This window comes from Medicago sativa, chromosome 5, assembly GCF_051527215.1.
Source record: "Medicago sativa cultivar Bolivia chromosome 5, Bolivia_mono, whole genome shotgun sequence".
Taxonomy (NCBI): Eukaryota; Viridiplantae; Streptophyta; class Magnoliopsida; order Fabales; family Fabaceae; genus Medicago; species Medicago sativa.
This window is the reverse complement of record NC_140753.1, coordinates 31,524,791-31,547,605: the sequence shown is the minus strand read 5'-3', so window position 1 is coordinate 31,547,605 and position 22,815 is coordinate 31,524,791. Positions and strand designations below refer to the sequence as shown.

The 22,815-nt window shown below is 36.1% G+C and overlaps 1 protein-coding gene across 1 annotated transcript; it reads right to left on the bottom strand.

Moving 5' to 3' along the window:
* Positions 1-19,434: 19,434 nt before the first annotated feature.
* Positions 19,435-21,036, bottom strand: LOC146921776 (uncharacterized). The gene has a single exon (XM_085711379.1). It carries the CDS (start codon positions 21,034-21,036, stop codon positions 19,435-19,437), a length of 1,602 nt encoding a protein of 533 aa, XP_085567505.1.
* Between the last annotated feature and the right edge of the window lie 1,779 nt (positions 21,037-22,815).

Below are 22,815 nucleotides of genomic sequence, written 5' to 3'. Positions count from 1 at the left end.
ATCTTTTGCCTGATTTGGTTGTTGTCCTATGAAGAACCAATTTGAAATCCATTCCTTATCCAAAGGAACATATATGCAGGCGAGACCGTATTCTGGAGCTGTTTTCTTGTCTTGAAGCGTGGACACAAAACAGAGTAGTGGAGAACGTGGTTGTACAATTCGTACAAAGTACAATGTCAACGCTTTCGTCCAAAATGCAAGCACAAGCCTTCAAACACCTTTGAAATGACCGTTGCAAAATTCCACTAATCCTTTGTTTGTGTTTTCGAATCCAATGGACAGCTTTTGCATTGATAATTCTTCAATTCTTGAATCTTTTGCAAATCCAGTTGAGATTCAGCTTCTGGTGAAATAGCTTCTGATGAGGCAGCTTCTGATGATGCAGCTTCTGATGATATGACTTCTGCAGCTTCTGATGACGCAGCTTCTGATGATGTGGCTTCTGGACCTCTTGTCTTCAGAAGCACTATTCTTCAGGAGCAGCTTTACTTCAGGAGCGCTATTTCTACAGGAGCAGCTTGACTTCAGGAGCGCTTTGCCTTCAGAATCATCTAAGCTTCATTTTCTTTTGCTCTTTATTTGCTCATTCAGAACCAATGATGATGTAACTTTATAATTATGATCCTGTACACTTGAACAAATATTAGCTAGTCCAATTTACAATTTTTAATACCTTGTTATCATCAAAACTCTTTAAGGTTCATTGTTAAACACATTTTGTTCCAACAATCTCCCCCTTTTTGATGATGACAAACAAAAGTATTTAAAATTGATCAATTGTTGTTAATCTAATTAACAAGTTGACTTTGGGGTTCTGAGGTTTGTAAGCTCAGAATCTGAGGTTTGTAAGCTCAAACTCCCCCTGAGTCTGATAGTCTTTAAGGTGAGGTTTGTAAGCTCCCCCTAAGTTCTATCCAGGTTAATTAAATTCATTTTTCGCACAATAAAAATATCAGAGCTTTAAAAAAATTTAATCATTGGAAGAATTAACTTATAGATAAGAAGAATGGTTCAATTAATTTTACTTGAATTTTGATACTCCTTCGTTCGTTCATAGCTTATACCAATAAGGTAAAAAATGATAGAAGTTTTTCAAAAATTTCAAATGCCATTAATATATAATGGGGCTCAGAGCCTTTAAATACTTGTCACATATACTCCCCCTTTTGTCATTATCAAAAAAAATTGAAATAAATTTAAGCATAAAAGACAAAAAGATATGAGAAAAACTCAAACATGAGAGAGTATAATAGGAAATTAACTAAATAAATCAGAGCAGAGTATAGGAACATGAATATCAATAATTAGAAGCAGCTAATCAGTCAGAATCAGTAAGCATTCAGAAGCAAAGAGAATTAAAACAGAATGGTTTCAGAAGCAAGGACTAGGAATTCAAAACAAACAACAAACAGAAAGAAAAACACAAGGGTGTGCAACTAAGTGTTGGTTTGATGTTGTTTCTTCATCTCCTCCATTTCTTCAATCTTCTTCTGCAACAGTTCTTCAAGCTGTTGTTGCCTCTGGAGAAGAGCCTGTTCCCTTTCCTTAGCTTCTTGCTGCTGCTGTGCCATCTGTTTCTTCAGAAGCTTACACAACCTGGCTTCTCTGGTCAAGTAGTCCGTTTCTGAGAAGAAAGGCTGGTTTGCCAGGAGCAGTGTAGAACTTCTTACTCTAAGACGCTGATTCAGATTTTCCATTAGCCTTCTGACTGATGCTTGCTTGACTCTGATGCATTTAGCCTTGATCTCTTCAATAAGCTCAGCTGCCCGGTTCTGAGGAGATGCCCAGGAGTCTTCATATGCACTTGTGAGATCAATTGTCCTTCTTTGATCCACCAGATTATACAATTTACTAAGGATTGTCAGAAGCTCAGAATTAATATATCCAGATTCCAGGATGTTTGAGGGTGGTTGTTCAAGGATTTCAAGATCAGAATCACTGATTTCCAAATCTTGAACAGGGTTAGGAACTGGAATGGTAAAGTGTGTTTGTGTGTTTGAAGACGAAGGCTGGTCAGAGGCTTGAGGGGAGGTTGAGGCTTGAACATTGACTAGAGAGTTGTCAACATCCATGGGAGTTGGTTGTGGGGAGTGTTCAATTTCAGTTGGTGGTTGTTGTGGTGAAGTTGATGTTTGAGTGTTGAGTTGGGGGTCAATGGTAGCTGTTGGTGATTGTGGGGGTGTGGTGGGTTTATGTGGTTCAGGTGTTTGTTGATGGGGGTTTTCTGAAACAACATTTTCAGAAGCAGCTGCTTCTGGAGTTGCTTCAGAGGCCTTTTCTGAAGTAGATTTGTCTATGGGTAACTCACCTGAGTAATGGAGAGCAAGATTGTCTAAGACAGAAGTGTCTTCTATTGGTTCAGGTACTGATGGTGAAGAAGGTGAAATGGGGAGAGAGGTGACTGGAATCTGAATTACCTGATCTGCAGGGCCAGCTTCAGAAGTGATCTTCTGTGGACTAGCAGCTTGAGGAACTACTTCTGAAGTTCCCTCTTCTGGAGCATTCTCCATAAATATCATCATTTCTTCATCCTCATTGTCTTCAGAAGATTTACCAGCAATGGCTCTTACTTCAGCCAATTTATCTTTGTAGAACCTATCACAGTCTTCCAATCCCAAAGCCTTGAGCTTTTCATCTCTTTGATGAGTGTATTGTGCTTTTAGATCCTTTTTGTCTGAAATAAGTTCAGAAGCACGTTCATCTGCCATCCTTTTCCTTATTGGAGTCATCTCAACCATAGGACTCACAAGTTGAAGGGGAGCCTTCTTCTTCTTCAGCTTGGGATCAGCCTCTTCTTTCTCCATTTCTTCAAGAGCTTCCTCCAGCTGCTCTTGAGTGATTACCAAGTCTGCCTTACCTTTTCTTCTCTTCTGAGGAATAGAAGCAGCACCAATCTTCTGCATCTTTCCTTTATCCTTGATAGAAACAGGTTTAGCTTCAGACTTAGCAACTTTAGCAATAGCAGCTTCTGACTCAGTACTGGTTCTGGCCTTCTTTCCTTTAGTAGGAGCAGCATCAGATTCAGAACTAGTTCTGGCCCTTTTCCCTTTAGGTGCATCAGAAACAGCAGCTTCTGACACAGCAACTGCTTTGGCCTTCTTGCCTTTCCCTTTAGCAAGAGCAGCTTCCTCCTGAGACCTCGCATCTTCCTCCAAGACGTACTCAGCTACTAATCTAGCTAAGTGTTCAGGATTACTTTCCTTAACTATGGAAGGAAAGTCCCTGATAATCTCAGATTCTTCTGTGGTCAATTCCAACCATTTCTCATCTTTAGGAGCTGTCTTGAAAAAGTGCATTGAATGCAAAGTCTTGCTACTGATAGTCTTCTCTGCAGTAGAAACTTCGAAGCATTTATCAGAAGCATCCCTTGTTCTTCTCAACAAATCCAGCACTTTCCCTTGATAAAAGATCTCAGAGAGCAATCTTCCATAGGGCACTTGCTTCCTTCCTTTGACTGTGCTTTCATTAATAGCCCAACAGAGATGATCCAATACATATCTTGGAAAGTTTATCTTTTCCAGATTGGTCATGAAATAGATTGCTAGCTTCTGTTGGTTGTTGGGTTGATCAGACCCACCTGCTCTTTGAAAGAAGCAATCGTTGCTGAATTTCACCAACATTCTATTGTGAATCTCCATTTCAGAAGGCTTAGCATCTTTGTTACCACCCAGAAGAGTGTTGTAGTAGTTTTGCAGCAGGACATCATCCTTCTTAACAATTTCTTGAAACCTTCCTTCTGCATCCATTCTACAAGCTTTAGCAACTACCTCCTCTGTGATGATTACGGGAATTCCCATCACTTCAGACCTTATCTCAAGGCTACTGAAGGAAGTGGGATTCAACTCAATCTCCTTCTTTCCTTTCTTCGACCCAGCTGGTTTATCTGCTGCCTTCACAGGCTTTCTATTGACAATTTCAGCCCTTAACCAGAAATCTTTGACCAAGTTCACAAATGTTGGCCCATTTAGCATGTTGAAGTAGCCAGACAGTTTCTGAGTTTCTACGTAGCTTTCCATGTCCACTTCGTACTTCTTGAGTGAAGTGAAGTCCACTGGTGATTCTACTTGGACGATTAAGGATTTCCATGGAATATCCATAGTCTTCTCTTTGTAGATGGACCCAGATTCTGATACGCTTTGCTTGTTTGATGTAGATTCTGAAACTTTTGAGCTTGATGATGCCATTTGATGATTGAAGAAGATTTGAAGAAGATGAAGATTTTAGGGTTCTAAGTTTGAGAGAATGCGCTTACTTCGCAAGAGGTTTGAGAGCAAATGTGTTTGTTGTGAGTGAGTAGTGTGTGAATTGTCAAAGTGTTAAAAGTAAAACGATTGCAATTCAAAAGAGACAAACAAACATAACATTAATGACAAAATTGGGGGCGCGTGAAAAGTACTTTCAAAGCTATTAAATCATCATTGCCCTTTTAGTTATACACCAACACATACAGGCCACGTAAGAAGTTCACAGAGTGACTACCAAGTTAGTGGGCCAGAAGTTACTTTTTAAAAGGTAACTTCCAACGTTTCCACTAATTCAACTATTCAGAAGCAACAAATCCAGCTTCTGGACTTCAGATGCTGACGTCATCATCAGAAGCGAGTTTTCCTCAGAACCTCAATAAAGAGCTTCTGATGGACTACCGCTTCTGAACTAACTTCAGAACCTAAAATCCTATTCAGGAGCAAGCAAGCATTTAATCAGATACAAAGTGCATGTTCAAATTTTTCTTTATAAAATCAAATCTTTCAACAGTTAAAGGCTTAGTAAATATATCAGCCCATTGATTTTCAGTATCAATGAATTGTATATCTAAAATTCCTTTTTGAACATAATCTCTGATAAAATGGTGTTTGATTTCAATGTGCTTCGCTCTTGAATGCAAAATTGGATTTTTAGACAAACAAATAGCAGCAGTATTATCACAATAAATGGGAATACTGTTAGCAGTTATCTGATAATCTTCCAACTGATGTTTCATCCAGAGTAGTTGTGTACAACAACTTGCAGCTGAAATGTATTCTGCTTCTGCTGTAGACATAGCAATAGTTGTTTGTCTTTTGCTAGCCCAGGATATAAGATTATCACCCAGAAATTGACAATTGCCACTGGTTGACTTTCTTTCAATCCTATCACCAGCATAATCAGCATCACAGAATCCAATTAGCTTATAATCTAAGGATTTCCTATAAAGGAGTCCAAGATTAGTTGTTCCTTTCAAATACCTGAAGATTCTCTTGACAGCAGTCATATGAGATTCTTTAGGATCTGATTGGAATCTTGCACACAAGCATACACTGAATAAAATATCTGGCCTAGATGCAGTGAGGTATAACAAAGAACCAATCATACCTCTATACAGCTTCTGATCTACTTTAGCTCCTTCATCTTCTTTGCTTAAGTTGCACGTGGGGTGCATTGGAGTGTTCATCACTTTACAATCTTCAAGTTTGAACTTCTTCAGAAGCTCCTTTGTGTACTTTGATTGATGAACATAGACTCCATCTTTGCATTGATTGATTTGAATGCCAAGGAAGAACTTCAGCTCTCCCATCATGCTCATTTCAAATTCATCCTGCATTAACTCAGAAAATTCCTTGCAAAGAGATGCATTAGTAGAACCAAATATTATATCATCAACATATATTTGCACAACAAGAATATCTTTCTCAAGGGTCCTTCTGAAGAGTGTAGTATCAACCTGTCCTCTTTTAAAATCATTTTTGATTAAGAAATTACTTAGTCTATCATACCAAGCTCTGGGAGCTTGTTTCAAGCCATATAGTGATTTCTTCAGTTTAAAAACATGGTCAGGATATTTAATATCCTCAAATCCAGGAGGTTGCTTGACATACACTTCTTCTTCTATGACACCATTTAGAAAAGCACTCTTGACATCCATTTGATATAATATTATGCCATGATTAACTGCATAGGAAAGAAGTAACCTGATTGCTTCCAATCTTGCAACTGGAGCAAACGTTTCAGTGTAATCAATGCCTTCTTGTTGACTATACCCTTGTGCAACAAGCCTGGCTTTATTTCTTGTTACTTCACCTTGCTCATTCAGCTTGTTTCTGAATACCCATTTTGTTCCAATAATGTTCTTGTGCTGAGGTTTGGGTACCAGATCCCACACATCATTTCTTTGAAATTGATTCAACTCTTCTTGCATAGCTAGGATCCATCCATCATCTGAAAGTGCTTCATCAACTGTTGTAGGTTCAATCATTGAGATTAGTCCAATCATTGACTCCTCTTGTCTGAAATGTGATCTTGTTCTTCTTGGACTATCTTTGTTTCCAATGATTAGCTCCTCAGGATGTGAAGACTTGTGTTTGAATGTGTTTCTGGGAGGATCTGCTTGATGTGAGCCATCTTGTGCTTCATCAGAAGCAGCTTCATCTCGTGCTTCTGATGTGGGTTCAGCTTCTGGACTATCTTTAGACTCAGCTATCTGATCAGGTTCTGGAGTAGCTTCAGGAACCTGTATCTCTGCAAAACTTTCACCTTGCTTTGAAGTTTTATCTTCAAGCTCCTTGTCATCAAATTTAACGTGCATAGATTCTTCAACACAAAGTGTTTCTGAATTATACACTCTGTATGCCTTTGACCTTTCAGAGTAACCTAAAAAGATTCCTCTTTGGGCCTTGGCATCAAATTTCTTTAGGTAGAGCTTGTTGTTCAGAATGTAACATGTACATCCAAATTGATGAAAGTAAGAGATATTGGGTTTTCTTCCTTTAAAGAGTTCATATGCTGTTTTCTCCAAAATAGGTCTAATATAGATCCTGTTTTGAACATAGCATGCTGTATTCACTGCTTCTGCCCAAAAATGTTTTGGTAAATTGTTTTCATGAATCATGGTTCTGGCCATTTCTTGTAAAGTTCTATTCTTTCTCTCTACAACCCCATTTTGTTGTGGTGTTCTAGGAGAAGAGAACTCATGGAAAATTCCATGTTTTTCACAAAAAGCTTCAAATGGCTCATTTTCAAATTCTCCACCATGATCACTTCTGACTTTCAAAATTTTTGATTCTTTTTCAGATTGAATTTGAGTGCAGAAGCTACTGAATACATCACACGCAACATCTTTACTCTTTATGAATTTCACCCAAGTCCATCTGCTGTAATCATCAACAATGACTAATCCATATCTACTTCCATATAGGGATGCAGTACTCACTGGTCCAAATAAATCAATATGGAGTAATTCTAAAGGTCTTGAGGTTGAAACAATGTCTTTGGTTTTAAAAGATGATTTCACAATTTTCCCTCTCTGACATGCACCACAGAGTGCATCTGAATGATAGTCAATGTCTGGTAGCCCTTTCACAAGTTGTAACTTACTAAGCTTAGAGATTAACCTCCAGTTAGCATGTCCCAACCTTCTGTGCCACATCCATTTCTTATCATTCACTGATAGTAGACAAACCACCTTCTGATCAGCCAGTTCAGAAAAATTGATTTTATAGACATTGTCAACTCTCTTTCCCTTGAACACAATGGATTTGTCTTCCTTGTTGATTACTGTACAGTTGGGTTTTTCAAAAAGCACATCATAACCATTATCACAAAATTGACTGATGCTCAAAAGGTTATGTTCAAGACCATCTACCAACCATACATTATTAATTGAGGTAGAGGAGTTACCAATAGTTCCTGTACCTATGATCTTGTCTGACTGGTTGCCTCCAAATTTCACATTTCCTATCCCTCTTTCATTGTTAGGCTGAGGAACATGGACTTGTCTCCTGTCATGTGTCTTGAGCAACCGCTGTCTAGGTACCATGATCTTTGCTTTGGCACTACTCTTAGACATACCTGCATCATTGACATTTTTTGATTTAGGTACCCATTGTTCTATGGGTCCTGGAAGGTTAGTACTTAAGGCTTTACTCTTCACTTCTTGTACCTTGTGCTGTGAGTTGGGTTGCTTCTGATTAACCATCACCTTAGGTTTTGGTACTTCAGAAGCAGTAACTATCTTCTTCTGAAACTTAGACTTCAGAACCCCAGATTTTGGTTTCACCAGACTCTGAGGAATAGGTTCTGATCTTTTCAGGATCCTGACCTTTGAAGTCTTGGAATCAGATTTGATCATAGCCTTTGACTTAGAGTTCTTTGGCGTTGAAGTAATCTTAGCCTTAGGACTAGAAGCTTCAGGTTCTAATTGAACAACAGTTTCCAACTCAGCCCCTTCTGGTACAAAGAATGTTTTCAGACCTTCCTTGATGCATTCACAACAAGATTTTAGATTGGTTTTCTCAAGTTTCACTTCTGGAAAACCAATTCCTCTGCCGTTGTTCTTGTAAATGCTATAAATCATAGAAGCTGCTCTGCTTCTGTCAATGCCAGATATAATAAAATCTTCAAGAGCAATTTCATGGTTACTTAAAGGTTTTTCATTACACTTTTCTTGTAGCTTCTGACATAAGAACCTGAGCTGATCTTCATATGTTTTACACATGAAGGCAAAGCCCCTAAGTCCTTGTTCAGAAGCTTTCAGATCCAATAGAGTTGATTTTTGCTGTTGTACCAAATCAGCATATTTTTCTTTTAAATCCTTCAACTCATTGGTTCTTACTTCAAAATGTGTAAGAAGTTCTTTAAGTGACTCAACAAGTTCATCTCTGGGAATTTTGGAATATACCTCGTTTTCATCTTCTGAGTCTGAATCTGATCCAGCTTCTGAAGTTGCTGTTGCTACCAACCCAACAGCTACCTTTGCATCTTCATCAGCTTCCTCTTTATCAGATCCAGATTCACTACCCAAATCATCCCAGGTTGCCATTAAACTCTGCTTAATCTGCTTCTTGAGTTTGCTTGGTTTGAATGTAGACCTCTTTGACTTGTCCTTTGACTTTTCTCTTTGAAGATCAGGGCATTCAGCAATGAAGTGTCCAGGCTTCTTACAGTTGAAGCATCCCTTCTGATCTTCTTTCTTTGAGCTTCTGGAGTTACCCCTTCTGGAGAGAAACTTTCTGTTCTTCTTGGCCAGATATTGAAGTCTGTTTGAGAGCATGGCCATTTCAGCAGCATCTGGTTCAGAATCTGAACTTGACTGTTCTTCCTCTTCAGATTCAACCACTTTGAGAGCTTTTGATGACTTGCCTTTGGATGGAAGAGCTATTGATTTACTCTTCTTAGTAGACTCATGTTCATTAAGACTTAACTCATGAACTTTGAGAGAACTGACAAGATCTTCGACACTTAAAGTGTTTAAATCTTTAGCTTCCTCAATGGCAGTCACTTTTGGTCTCCATCTGGCAGGTAAGCTTCTGAGTATCTTGCTTACATGATCAGAAGCAACATAGCTCTTCTTTAGAATCTGTAGCCCAGAAACTAAGGTTTGAAACCTTGAGTACATCTCCTCAATAGTTTCATCATCCTTCATCTTGAATAACTCATACTGATGTACAAGCAGGAGAGCATTTGCTTCTTTGACCTTCTTGCTTCCTTCATAATTTGAACAGAGAGAAGCAAACATAGCTTTAGCAGTGGATTTGTCACTCATCTTCATGTATTCTGCTTTGGGTATGGCAGTGACAAGAGCTCCTCTGATAATATGATGCTTCTTGTAAAGTTTCCTCAGTTCTGGAGTATGTTTCTTTCTATCCACAGCAGCTCCTTCTTCATCAAGGACTAAATCACCAACACCATCTTCCAGAATATCCCATAATTCTTCATCCAGGCTCATGATGTAACTGTAAAAGTTGGTCTTCCACCAAGAGAACTCTTCAGCATCTCCACTGAACTTTGGAACTTTTCCAACACTGGTTTTCTTACTATCACTATAATCATGTGAGACATGTTTATAGCTAGTATCACTAGAACCAGTAGGAGGAGGAGTAGACATGTTTTTCTCAGATCTTTGACTGTTGCACGGTTAAGTGTTACACAACAGACCAAGGCTCTAGATACCAATTGAAGGTGAGAAAAACACAAGAAGGGGGGTTGAATTGTGTTCTGAAAAATTCTTCGTTTCTCCTAAAAACTGAACACACTGATCAGAAGCTAGGTGAGACAGCTTCTAAAGTGATAATCAGAATCTAAATGCAGCGGAATAAAACAGAGAGAGAGAGAGAAGAAGAACGACACAAAGCAATTATACTGGTTCCTTCCACAATCCGGAAGTAGTCCAGTCCCCCTTGCACTTCCAAGGAGATTTCACTATGAGTAATATCTGATTACAAATGCTCAAGCACACAAGCAAGAGACTTCCAATGCTCAAGCACACAAGCAAGAGACTTCCTTTGCTCAAGAACACAATCAAGAGACTTCCTGCTCAAGCACAACTGCAAGAGACTTCCTAACTAAACAAAATTACACAGAAAATTGTTTAAGGTTGAACACTTGATATACAATCAGAGGTGCTCACAATACAAATCAGATACAGACTCAATGGACTTAAGAATTTCTAAGATATGACTTTGAGACACAGAAATTCTAAGTGAATGCAGAACAATTTCAGCAGAGGTTTGGTACTTGTGAAAATCTTGTGAGTCTTTCGTTTAGCGTTCTTGCATTACCAAAACTCTAGGTCTTCACTCCTTTATATAGAGGTGTGAAAGAGACGTTGTGAAATTGCCAGCACACCAAAGAGTCGTTATTGAAGCTTGATCTTTCACCAATGATCTTTTGCCTGATTTGGTTGTTGTCCTATGAAGAACCAATTTGAAATCCATTCCTTATCCAAAGGAACATATATGCAGGCGAGACCGTATTCTGGAGCTGTTTTCTTGTCTTGAAGCGTGGACACAAAACAGAGTAGTGGAGAACGTGGTTGTACAATTCGTACAAAGTACAATGTCAACGCTTTCGTCCAAAATGCAAGCACAAGCCTTCAAACACCTTTGAAATGACCGTTGCAAAATTCCACTAATCCTTTGTTTGTGTTTTCGAATCCAATGGACAGCTTTTGCATTGATAATTCTTCAATTCTTGAATCTTTTGCAAATCCAGTTGAGATTCAGCTTCTGGTGAAATAGCTTCTGATGAGGCAGCTTCTGATGATGCAGCTTCTGATGATATGACTTCTGCAGCTTCTGATGACGCAGCTTCTGATGATGTGGCTTCTGGACCTCTTGTCTTCAGAAGCACTATTCTTCAGGAGCAGCTTTACTTCAGGAGCGCTATTTCTACAGGAGCAGCTTGACTTCAGGAGCGCTTTGCCTTCAGAATCATCTAAGCTTCATTTTCTTTTGCTCTTTATTTTCTCATTCAGAACCAATGATGATGTAACTTTATAATTATGATCCTGTACACTTGAACAAATATTAGCTAGTCCAATTTACAATTTTTAATACCTTGTTATCATCAAAACTCTTTAAGGTTCATTGTTAAACACATTTTGTTCCAACAGTTACACCACGTGTCACTTCCACATTCATTCTCAATATTTTTATTATTTTTTCTATTTTTTAAAAACCAATATTTTATTTAACATAGATATCTCAACAAACTTTTGATCTTATGCACTCAGTATTTTTTTTTAAATTTTTATTGAATTTCTAATATTTTATGTAGCAGAAATATCTCAACAAACTACACATAATACTCTCAGCAAAGTATACATATACGATCTTATTTTATGATTAAAAGACTCCAATTTGTTTATTTGTTTTTCGGAAAAGAAGTTTTAATTAGTTATTACTAATCTTTTAACACTATATCATTCAATTAGTTTTTATGTTTGAGGAAAAAAAAGGTTCGATTATTTTTTTTTTTGTTATAAAAAAAGGTTCGATTAGTTATTATGTTATCTTTTAGCAGCATATACTAATGCAAATGTTAACTATAAATAAATTAATTTTCGTTAATCACATATTTTTAGCACAAGCAAAATCCCCAAACTTTCTTTTCATCTAACATTTTTCCTTCTTCAGGTTTGCCAAACACCAATTTTATTATTTCTCATACATATAATATGATATATATATATATATATATATATATATATATATATATTTCAACCACTTTCTTCCCTTTCAATCGATTTTTCTCTCTCATACGCATGGGCCACGAAACAAACACATGACCACATGTTTAAAGGGACCCAAAACTCTTTTTTTTTGAAGGAAGGGACCCAAAACTCTTACCACTTGGACTAATTCATTATTGATTTTGCTACACTTTTTATTCTTGCATTGGACATTCATCTCATCATTTATATTTATTTTTATAATATTATTATAATTGTAAATTTAAATAAATTCAATCTAATATACTGACACGTGTATTCGTGCACACAAACTTATAAAACTTATTTAATATCTAACCCGGGCAACGCCGGGTCTTTAAACTAGTTTTTTCCATAAAAAAAAAGGTGTAACCAAATTACTCAATAATTTTCCACGGTATCAAAAAAAATAAAGTGTAACCACAATTCCTCAAAAATAGTGAATGTCTTGGATATTAAAAAATTTAGGCTTAGCGTGAACAATTTTGTCTAATATATATACATATATATATATATATATATATATATATATATATATTATTTTCCATTTTTAAATTCTTATTTCAATAGCTGTAGATATTTAAAAATTGAATCTACTAACAATATATCTCATGAAATGGATCAACAACAATCTAAAGAACAGTAAGTTTTTGCCAATATGCTAAGGAAAAGGATTGCAGCTAAAGCAAGGCTTCATAGAAAAAATGTACTCCAAATTAAAAATCTACTAACAATATATAAAAATCAAAGTACAACAAAATTTCATAATCGTCCTTATCAAAATCCATAATCTCCTTACTTTTATGTGCATAATCGTCATTTTGCAAAAATTAATTTTTTTTAAATTAATAATTATGGATAATGGTTTGCAACCAATTTTTGGATAACAATCAACTAAATAATTGCAAAATTTAATTTATTTGTTTTTTAAATAAATAATTATGGATAGTGGTTTGTAACCAATTTTCGGATAACTATGAACAAAATAATAAGTAATCACAAGTTGTGACCAATTTTTTCCATAAAAAAAAAAGTGTAACCAAATTCCTCAATAATTTTCCACGGTATCAAGAAAAAAAAAAGTGTAACCACAATTCCTCAAAAATAGTGAATCTATCTACTAACAATATATAAAAATCGAAGTGTAACCACTATATGAGATTTCTCCAAACATTATAAGTTAGGAAGTCAAAGTGTGCATCAAATCCAAAACAAAGGTTCTACAAGTTCTGTTAGTGATTCAAGTTTGGAAGAAGAAGAATATTTTAATCATACATATGTAGCTCAAGTAGAAAATGAGTGTTCATGTACAAGATTATTCACTATTGTTGTAACAACTGATATTTTACTTTTTAAAATTAGTCAATAGAATAGTTTTATGAATTATCATCAGGGTATTATGAAGGTGAGAAAACACAAGAAAGGGGGTTGAATTGTTTTAGCTTTTTCTTCTTTTTAAAACTAATTCCAGTGTTCAGAGTCTGATAGAGTTCAGAGTCTTGAACAAAGTTCAGAGTCTTATGCAGCGGATAAAATAAAGAGATGGGGAGAAGAGAAAGACATAAAACAATTATACAGGTTCCTTCCACAATACGGAAGTAGTCATGTCTCCCTTGCACTTCTAAAGAGAGTTAACTAAAATCAATATCTGGTTACAATTGCTCAAGCATAAAAGTAAGAGACTTCAAACTATGTTGCGAATTCGATGAAAAACTCACACCAATAACAACTTGATGTGTGGAGCAAGGGAAAATTAAGCAACCAAAATCAAAGTGTATGGAACAGTTATAATCACAAGCAAAAAGTAGAAAACAACAGCGAGATAAAAGGAAGAGAGAACACAAAGAATTTGTTGACCCAGTTTGGTCCAAATTGACCTAGTCTGGGGGAGAGAGCAGCCCTCCATTCCACTATATGATGAGTAACGTTACAAAAGAGATATCAATGGGTTACAAGAATAAGTCTCCCGCCTAATTCTACCCAAAACCCAGCCTCTTCCCGTAACCAAGAGACTCAATCCTAATAGTGTTTCCCAAGGTGAATCAACCCTCAAAACCTAGTGTTTGTTCCAAAGAGACAAACTCTATACAAACCCTAGTTTTGTTGTTGCCTTTCTAAACCCTTGTTTCAGCCCTCTCTATCTCTCAAGGTTTACACTGATACAATGTCTATATTTATAGTAAAATCATCCCTCATAAATTGGAACTAAATCAGGCCCATAAAAATACGTTTTATTTTTATTCTTCTGCGCGAAAACGTACTCCGATTTTGCCAGATCGTGCTCCGATTTTTTACGAATGAAAGTGCCAATTCTGGTCCCAAAAATCGTACTCCGATTTCTCCAAATCGTACTCCGATTTTGACAGCTTCAGCAAACTTCAATTTCTCCAATTTTGAGTCACTTTCACAACAATCTCCACCTTGACACTAAATTAGTGATGATGCCAAACCATCAACCACCATGCTGCTCTTTCCCTTGTTCCCACTACACCAAGTAGCTCCACAAGTTTACACCCTAATCCCTTCAGCCATCGGAATGTCTTCCGCCTTCTCGAAGGTACTTACAGTCCAACTTCGCTAGGAATTTTAGGTAGTTCCATAAGCCTTTACCTCAACCTCTTCAACCATCGGAACGTCTTCCGTCTTCTCGAAGAGTCCTTGCAGTCCTACTACACTAGGAGTTTTAGGTAGTTCAACAAGCATTCACCATGACATCTCCAACACAGGACATCTCCCGCTTCCTTGAAGGTCTCCTTGCATCCAATCACCCTTGGCCTTTTTTTAGGGTAATCCCGCAAGCCGTGCTATACATTCTTCAACCTCCGGAATGCCTTCCGTCTTCATGTAGAAATACCTTGCTCACCATAGAGCATAGCACCCAAGGTCCTCCATAGTCGTACCATTACCGGTGTGTTCAACTCCACCTCAAGCTGAGCGTACTTTACCTCAACTAGCAAATGCGTACATCCCACTATGTCTTCAACCTTGAAACTCCACCTCAACAGGTAGATCATGAGTATTGTTGCCTCCGCCTCTCCAGACTGATCATGAGTATTCTTACCATTGCCTCTCCAGGCTAATGTTGAGTGTTTAACGTCTCTCCAGACGACCACCGCTCCACTAGGCATCAATCCCAAGGTGACCAACATCACCTTCATCCTCCAAACAACACCACACCATCAGAGCACCCGCATCCCCAAGACGCACCTCAATGTTCTCCAAATCACCAATGATTTTGTTGAACTCCACAAGTAGCTCCATGACGGCCTTTGACTTTACCATCTTGAATGAGTAAAATTGTTGTTTTAGGACTTGCCGATGAGCCAAAGACTTTGTCATATACAAATATTTGAACTTTGACCACATATCGATGCCGCGGTTGGATCCTTTGCTACTTCTCTCGAAACTTTATTCCCGAGGCACAAGACAATGGCACTGCTGGCCTTGTCCACCATCTCGGTCTTCTCCGCTCGTGACATGGTGACCGGTAACGCACCTTCACCCTACAAAGCTTTCTCACACTTTTGCTGTATTAACACCGCTTCCATCTTTACCTTCCATAACCCAAAATCGTTATCTCCGGTAAACTTCTCAATATCCCACTTCGAACCCATGGTACTAGATTATCCTTTGACCCTTGCCCCACGGTGGGCGCCAATTGTTGCGAATTCGATGAAAAACTCACACCAATAACAACTTGATGTGTGGAGCAAGGGATAATTAAGCAACCAAAATCAAAGTGTAGGGAACAGTTATAATCACAAGCCAAAAGTAGAAAACAACAGCGAGAGAAAAGGAAGAGAGAACACAAAGAATTTGTTGACCCAGTTCGGTCCAAATTGACCTAGTCTGGGGGAGAGAGCAGCCCTCCGTTCCACTATATGATGAGTAACGTTACAAAAGAGATATCAATGGGTTACAAGAATAAGTCTCCCGCCTAATTCTACCCAAAACCCAGCCTCTTCCCGTAACCAAGAGACTCAATCCTAATAGTGTTTCCCAAGGTGAATCAACCCTCAAAACCTAGTGTTTGTTCCAAACAGACATACTCTATACAAACCCTAGTTTTGTTGTTGCCTTTCTAAACCCTTGTTTCAGCCCCCTCTATCTCTCAAGGTTTACACTGATACAATGTCTATATTTATAGTAAAAGCATCCCTCATAAATTGGAACTAAATCAGGCCCATAAAAATACGTTTTATTTTTATTCTTCTGCGCGAAATTGTACTCCGATTTTGCCAGATCGTGCTCCGATTTTTTACGAATGAAAGTGCCAATTTTGGTCCCAAAAATCGTACTCCGATTTCTCTAAATCGTACTTCGATTTTGACAGCTTCAACAAACTTCAATTTCTCCAATTTTGAGTCACTTTCACAACAAACTACTCAAGCAAAAAAGCAAGAGGTTTCCTATGCTCAAGCACACACACACGAGACTTCCTATGCTCAAGCACAAAAGCAAGAGACTTCTAAACAAACACACTTAAAAAGAAAATGTTTGAGGTTGAACACTTGATATACAATCAGTGTTCACAATACAAATCAGATACAGACGCATAATCTTCTTAATTATATGGGTTCAATCGTCATTTTACAAAATAAAAATTTTATTTATTCATCTTTAAAAAATTATTATATATATATATATATATTTTTATCTTCCTAGCCAAACTTATTCCCTATATATCATCATTTTTCAGATTTATTACTTCCGAGCCTAACTGATTCTGTATATCATCATTTTGTATATTTATCACTTCGGAGCCTCTATATCGTCATTTTGTAAATTTAGCACTTCCAAGCATAACTAATTCTTTTAGTTGATCACTTTCAAGCCTAACAATAATTCTCTCAATCTTGCAAATAAAAAACGCCAATTTGTTTCATATTTCTTCTCCTTATGATCTGATTCCCTTTATCTTATTTATTTAATTCTTTTTTTATTGTTTATCACTACGAAGCCTACAACTAATTCCCTATATTTTGCAAAAATAAGAGTCAATTTGTGTCTTCTTTCTTCTCCTTATTATCCAATTCTCTTTATATGTTAAATAAATTGCACAAAAAATCATCGGCCAGGCTTCTAATATCACTAACTAGTTTAAAGACCCGGCGTTTCCCGGGTTAGATATTAAATAAGTTTTATAAGTTTAAGTGCACGAATACACGTGTCAGTATATTAGATTGAATTTATTTAAATTTATAATTATAATAATATCATAAAAATAATAATAAATATAAATGATGAGATGAATGTCCAATGCAAGAATAAAAAGTGTAACAAAATCAATAATGAATTAGTCCAAGTGGTAAGAGTTGTGGGTCCCTTTAAACATGTGGTCATGGATTTGTTTCGTGGCTCATGCGTATGAGAGAGAAAAATCGATTGGAAGGGAAGAAAGTGGCTGAATATATATATATATATATATATATATATATATATATATATATATATATATATATATATATATATATATATATAAGTATATGTATGAGAAATAATAAAATTGGCGTTTGGCAAATCTGAAGAAGAAAAAATGTTAGATGAAAAGAAGGTTTGGGTTTCTGCTTGTGCTCAAAATATGTAAATATGTGATTAACGAAAATTTATTTATTTATAGTTAACATTTGCATTAGAATATGCTGATAAAAGATAACATAATAACTAATCGAACCTTTTTTTATCAAAAAAAAAAAATCGAACCTTTTTTTTCCACAAACATAAAAACTAATTGAATGATATAGTGTTAAAAGATTAGTAATAACTAATTGAAGTTTCTTTTCCTAAAAAACAAATAAACAAATTGGAGTCTTTTAATCATAAAATAAGATCGTATATGTAAACTTTGTTGAAAGTATTATGTGTAGTTTGTGGAGATATTTCTGCTACATAAAATATTAGAAATTCAATAAAATTTTAAAGAAAATATTGAGTGGATAAGATCAAAATGTTGTTGAGATATTTATGTTAAATAAATTATGGTTTTTAAAAATAGAAAAAATAATAAAAATATTGAGAATGAATGTGGAAGTGACACGTGGCATAAAAAACCTTACTTTATATATATACTATTGATTGATTGATTGATTGATTGATTGATGTGTAGTTTGTTGAGATATTTCTGCTACATAAAATATTAAAAATTCAATAAAAATTAAAAAAAAATACTGAGTGCATAAGATCAAAAGTTTGTTGAGATATTTATGTTAAATAAAATATTAGTTTTTAAAAATAGAAAAAATAATAAAAATATTGAGAATGAAAGTGGGAGTGACATGTGGCATAAAAAACCTTACTTTATATATATACTATTGATTTAGTGGGTTTCATGGTCAATTTTCTATTAAATAATAAGAAAAAACATTGTATTATAGAATAAATATAGGAAAATAGTTTATATTACTCTTTTTTTTTTTTGGATAAGCCAGGAGAAAAGACAACCATCAACAGGAAGCAACGACATCCCAACTAGGTTGACATCCCGAAGAACCTCCATCCTATGCCGTCAATCTCAAAATTTTATTAAAAAAAGGGGGAAAAATATATACAAGAGGGGGGACTATACCAAAACCCTCGAAACAAGAAAGAAAGGAAAGAAAAACAATGGACTTAGCTTATAACATCCATTCCTGGTCACTGACCACTTCAGACTTGAAAACCACTGCAAGTAGCACCTCAGGCATAAGCTAGTAATGGGAAATACACTTATTCCATGCCTAATAATTTATCAATTGAATAGCTCCTTTTCTCTTGGCCTACTGTCAGTTGGCATTCACATTACACAAGCTATATATGATAACTAATGCATGCATGGAGTTTATGATACGCTATATATAAATAATAGCTGCAAGCAAACTCTTCATGGGGCCACATCTAGATATTGCAACCAGTTTAGAATTTTGAAGTTTTGAGGCCATAGCTTTAACCAACACTGAAATGTCTTCTACATCTTGCAGCAATGATTCTGCATTTGTTGCTGCAAGGATGGCATAGCAGCTTCTTCCCATCCTTCAACAGATAGTGGAGCCTTATAGAGTACCACTACCACGGACACGAATGGACCAAACACTCCAATACCAAGCGCCGACAATCCTCATAAGTTGTCCATGTCTTAAAAAATTTAAAAGGGGCTGCATTTCTGACATTATGACCGTCAAAAGAATAGGATGTGCTTGCATAAACACCCACAACATAAACAGTAGTTTGCTGAAGTAAAATTTCCAAGACAATACACTGGGAGGAAACAAAAATAATAGTAGGGCTGATGTCTCTACCCCACACCGCCCAAAGATTTGGCAGCAAAGATTCTCTATCATTAACACAGAATTTCAAAACACCAATACTATATGCCAATACCATGCCGAAATTTGGGAAATATCAATCAGAGGTTCCGCAATAAACAGAAGTTAAATTCCTTAAAGTAATACGAGTATCAACATTACCAATACCGCGTAAATTCCAGAAGACTATAGTCATTGAGAAGGTGGAGATGACTGCCCCGTGGAGCGGGTTTTGTAAGGTGCCTTGCCATCAAACTTATGTTTCTTTAACATTTGCTGCTGTTTTTTGGATAACACGGGCACAAAGGGATTCTCTGCTGCTCGCCTATCATACTCTTTAATTTTCTGCCAAAGATCTAGATCATGTTGGATACGAGAATTAGAGTGTGTCATTCCCTCCTCTCGGACAATTACAGGTATATTTACATCCTCCATCTCTGCATCATTTGCATCTACAAGTTGTTCAGTTGTTGAAACTTCCCTGTCCGTAGAATCTGCACCTTCATTGCCAGTGTGAGTGGCTTGTGTGTCATTCGCTGCAACATTGTCACCTAGATCATCCACCGGCACCTCCTCCACCGCAACATGCTCCTCATGCAAAGAGGAACCAGTAGCAACCGGAGATTTTGTAACATCACCAACCGGTGCAGTGCTGTTCCTTGCAGGAAATATCTCAGGACCCTGTGATTCAACTGTCACCAACGTCAATATAGGCTCCACGGAAGGCAATCGCTGTGGTACGTCGTCTGTAACGTTTTGCAAAGCAAAACTGAACGAATTATCAGCTAAACTTTGATTCACCAACTGCTGCACTGGAGGGGGGGCTTCAAAGGCTTTGGAAGAACCAGTGCCCGAGGGGTTGTCCTTCAACGGCATCCAAGCAGATGTTTTTGTCAGAACTTGCTCTTTCCCTTTGCGAATAATATCTTTCTCCTTGTCTTTATTGCTAGAATCATCCTTTCTAGGATACAACCAACGACATTTAGAGACATCATGACCAATGCTTGAACAATGTTTGCAAAAATCGGGCAGTCCCTCATACTCTATAGACAATGGAAACGCAAAGCCTTCACGTTCCACCATAATTTCATAAAACAAATCTTTCCAGAGATCCAGGTCAACAAGAATGCGGGCATAATGGCCATAGAGTCTGTTACATGTCACATTGTCGATGAGTAACGGAGTACCAACCGCACCGGCGATCTCATACAAAGTCCTTTCCATCCAATATTCTTGCGGTAATTCCCATAATCGAACCCAAACCTGAGTGTGAGTTTGTCGTTGTGTATGCATGTTAAAGTCTTTTTTCCATTCACATAAGCGTAGAAGTCCTGACTTCAAGCTAACAGTGCCGGCTGCCCAAACGGTTTTCATATCATCTTGTGAATTAAAGAAAAATTCATAAAACCCACGGCCAAGGGATGTTAGGTGCCATGGCCCTTTCACTTTCCACACTTTCTGTAATCTGTCAGCGAGATCCTTGGAGGAGATAGGCTTATCTCCTTTATTGAAAACTAACCTACCTCTGAGGTTGGTTTTGCAAAAATCCAGTCCACGAGCATAGACATCGTCAGTAATTTTAACTGATAGCATATCACCACGAATTGAGGGTACCGGGAGAGGGTCCGAGAGAGCTGATTTACCCTGAAGGGCCTGAGCAAAAGAAGGTTTCGGTGCAGCTGCTATCTTCGGAGCAGGAGGAGCGGCGGTGAGCATCACAGGTGGAGGCATGGGAGTTACAGAAATCCCAAGTTTGATGGGCAAAGGTGCAAGCTCCGCCTGCCAATCAAACATGGCTGGGGCAGGAGAACCACACCGGAGCAAGGGCACAGGCAAAACGGAATCGGAAGTGCAAAAACGGCAGAAACCCTAGCAGAGCAATATTTCGTTTTACATCATTGTGTTCTAAACTTTAAACCAATTATCAAAAAAAGTTTAATACATTAATTTGCATATAATTTTTTACTCTTTTATGCCATAAGTATTGGAAAATAGTTTATTCTGATCTCTTTTAATCTCTTAATCTTACTAATTTGCATATAATTTTTTTTTAATAGAAACGATGCATTAATTTCTTCAAAAAAGAAATAATACATAAATGTTAATATTTTTAAAATAATAATTTGATTTCAAAATTCATTCATACCAACTTTCTCATATCGATGTATATAAAATTTGATTTTGGAGATATAACCACATAAATTCTACAATAAGTGCGGTGTAAATATTTAACGGTATTTTGGAGAAACAATATAGTGATGTTGATATTTTGAAAATGGTCATGAGTTTTCCAAATTTTATCATATCGACTATCATATATCGTTAAATAAAAAAATTTCTTCTGCATATAGAAGCTTATAAAATCCTCAACAAGTGCGGTGGAAATATTTATCGGTGTTTTAAATGTAAAATAAAAAGTTATTTAACGGAAGCACTACATTGATGTTGATATTTTGAAAATAGTCACGAGTTTTCAAAATTTTATCGCATCGATTTTCTCATATATATATATATATACGTAAAAATTTATTTATGCATATATAAGCACATAATATATGCAATGGGTGTGGTGCAAACATTGAACGGTATTTTGCATATAAAATAAAAAGTTATTCAATAGAAACACAATACTAATGTTTATATTTTCACAATACTAATGAGTTTCCACGATTTTATCGTATCAACTTTCTCATATATTTAGATAAAAATTTATTTCTTCACATAAAACACATAAAATCTACAACGGGTGGGGTGCGAACATTGAACGGTGTTTTGCATATAAAATAAAAATTTATTCAATAGAAACACAATATTAATGTTTATATTTTGACAATATTGATGAGTTTCCACGATTTTATCATATCAACTTTCTCATATATTTAGATAAAAATTTGTTTGTTTACATAAAACACATAAAATCTACAATGGGTGCGGTGCAAACATTGAACGGCGTTTTGCATGTAAAATATAAATTTATTCAATAGTAACACTATTATATTTTGACAATATTAATGAGTTTTCACAATTTTATCATATCAACTTTCTCATACATTTACGTAAAAATTTATTTATGCAGATAAAATACATAAAATCAGTAACGGGTGTGATGCAAACATTGAACGATGTTTTTCATATAAAATAAAAAGTTATTTAATAGAAATATAACATTAATTTTCATATTTTGAAAATAATCATGCGATTAAAAAAAATAGTTTATTACCTTTCTCAACTATGTATATAAAAATTTGTTTTCGTGTGCATTAGAAAATGAAATCCATAACACACTCAATTCAAATATTTAACATATTTTACTATATATAAGAAAAATATATATTAATGCTGATAATTTTCATGTAGTATTTTTAAACATTTCATGATATTAACAATGTAATTATTTTTTTATATGATTAACACAATGTCACGTGATCCGTGCGAATGCACGGGTCTATTATTAGTAAAGTAACGAAACAATAACGATGTAATCGATAACAACATGTTGTAGACGATGAAATAATGGATAAGTAATAGGGTTGTTACAAGGAGTAATAAAAGTTGTTACAAGGAAAAATTGTT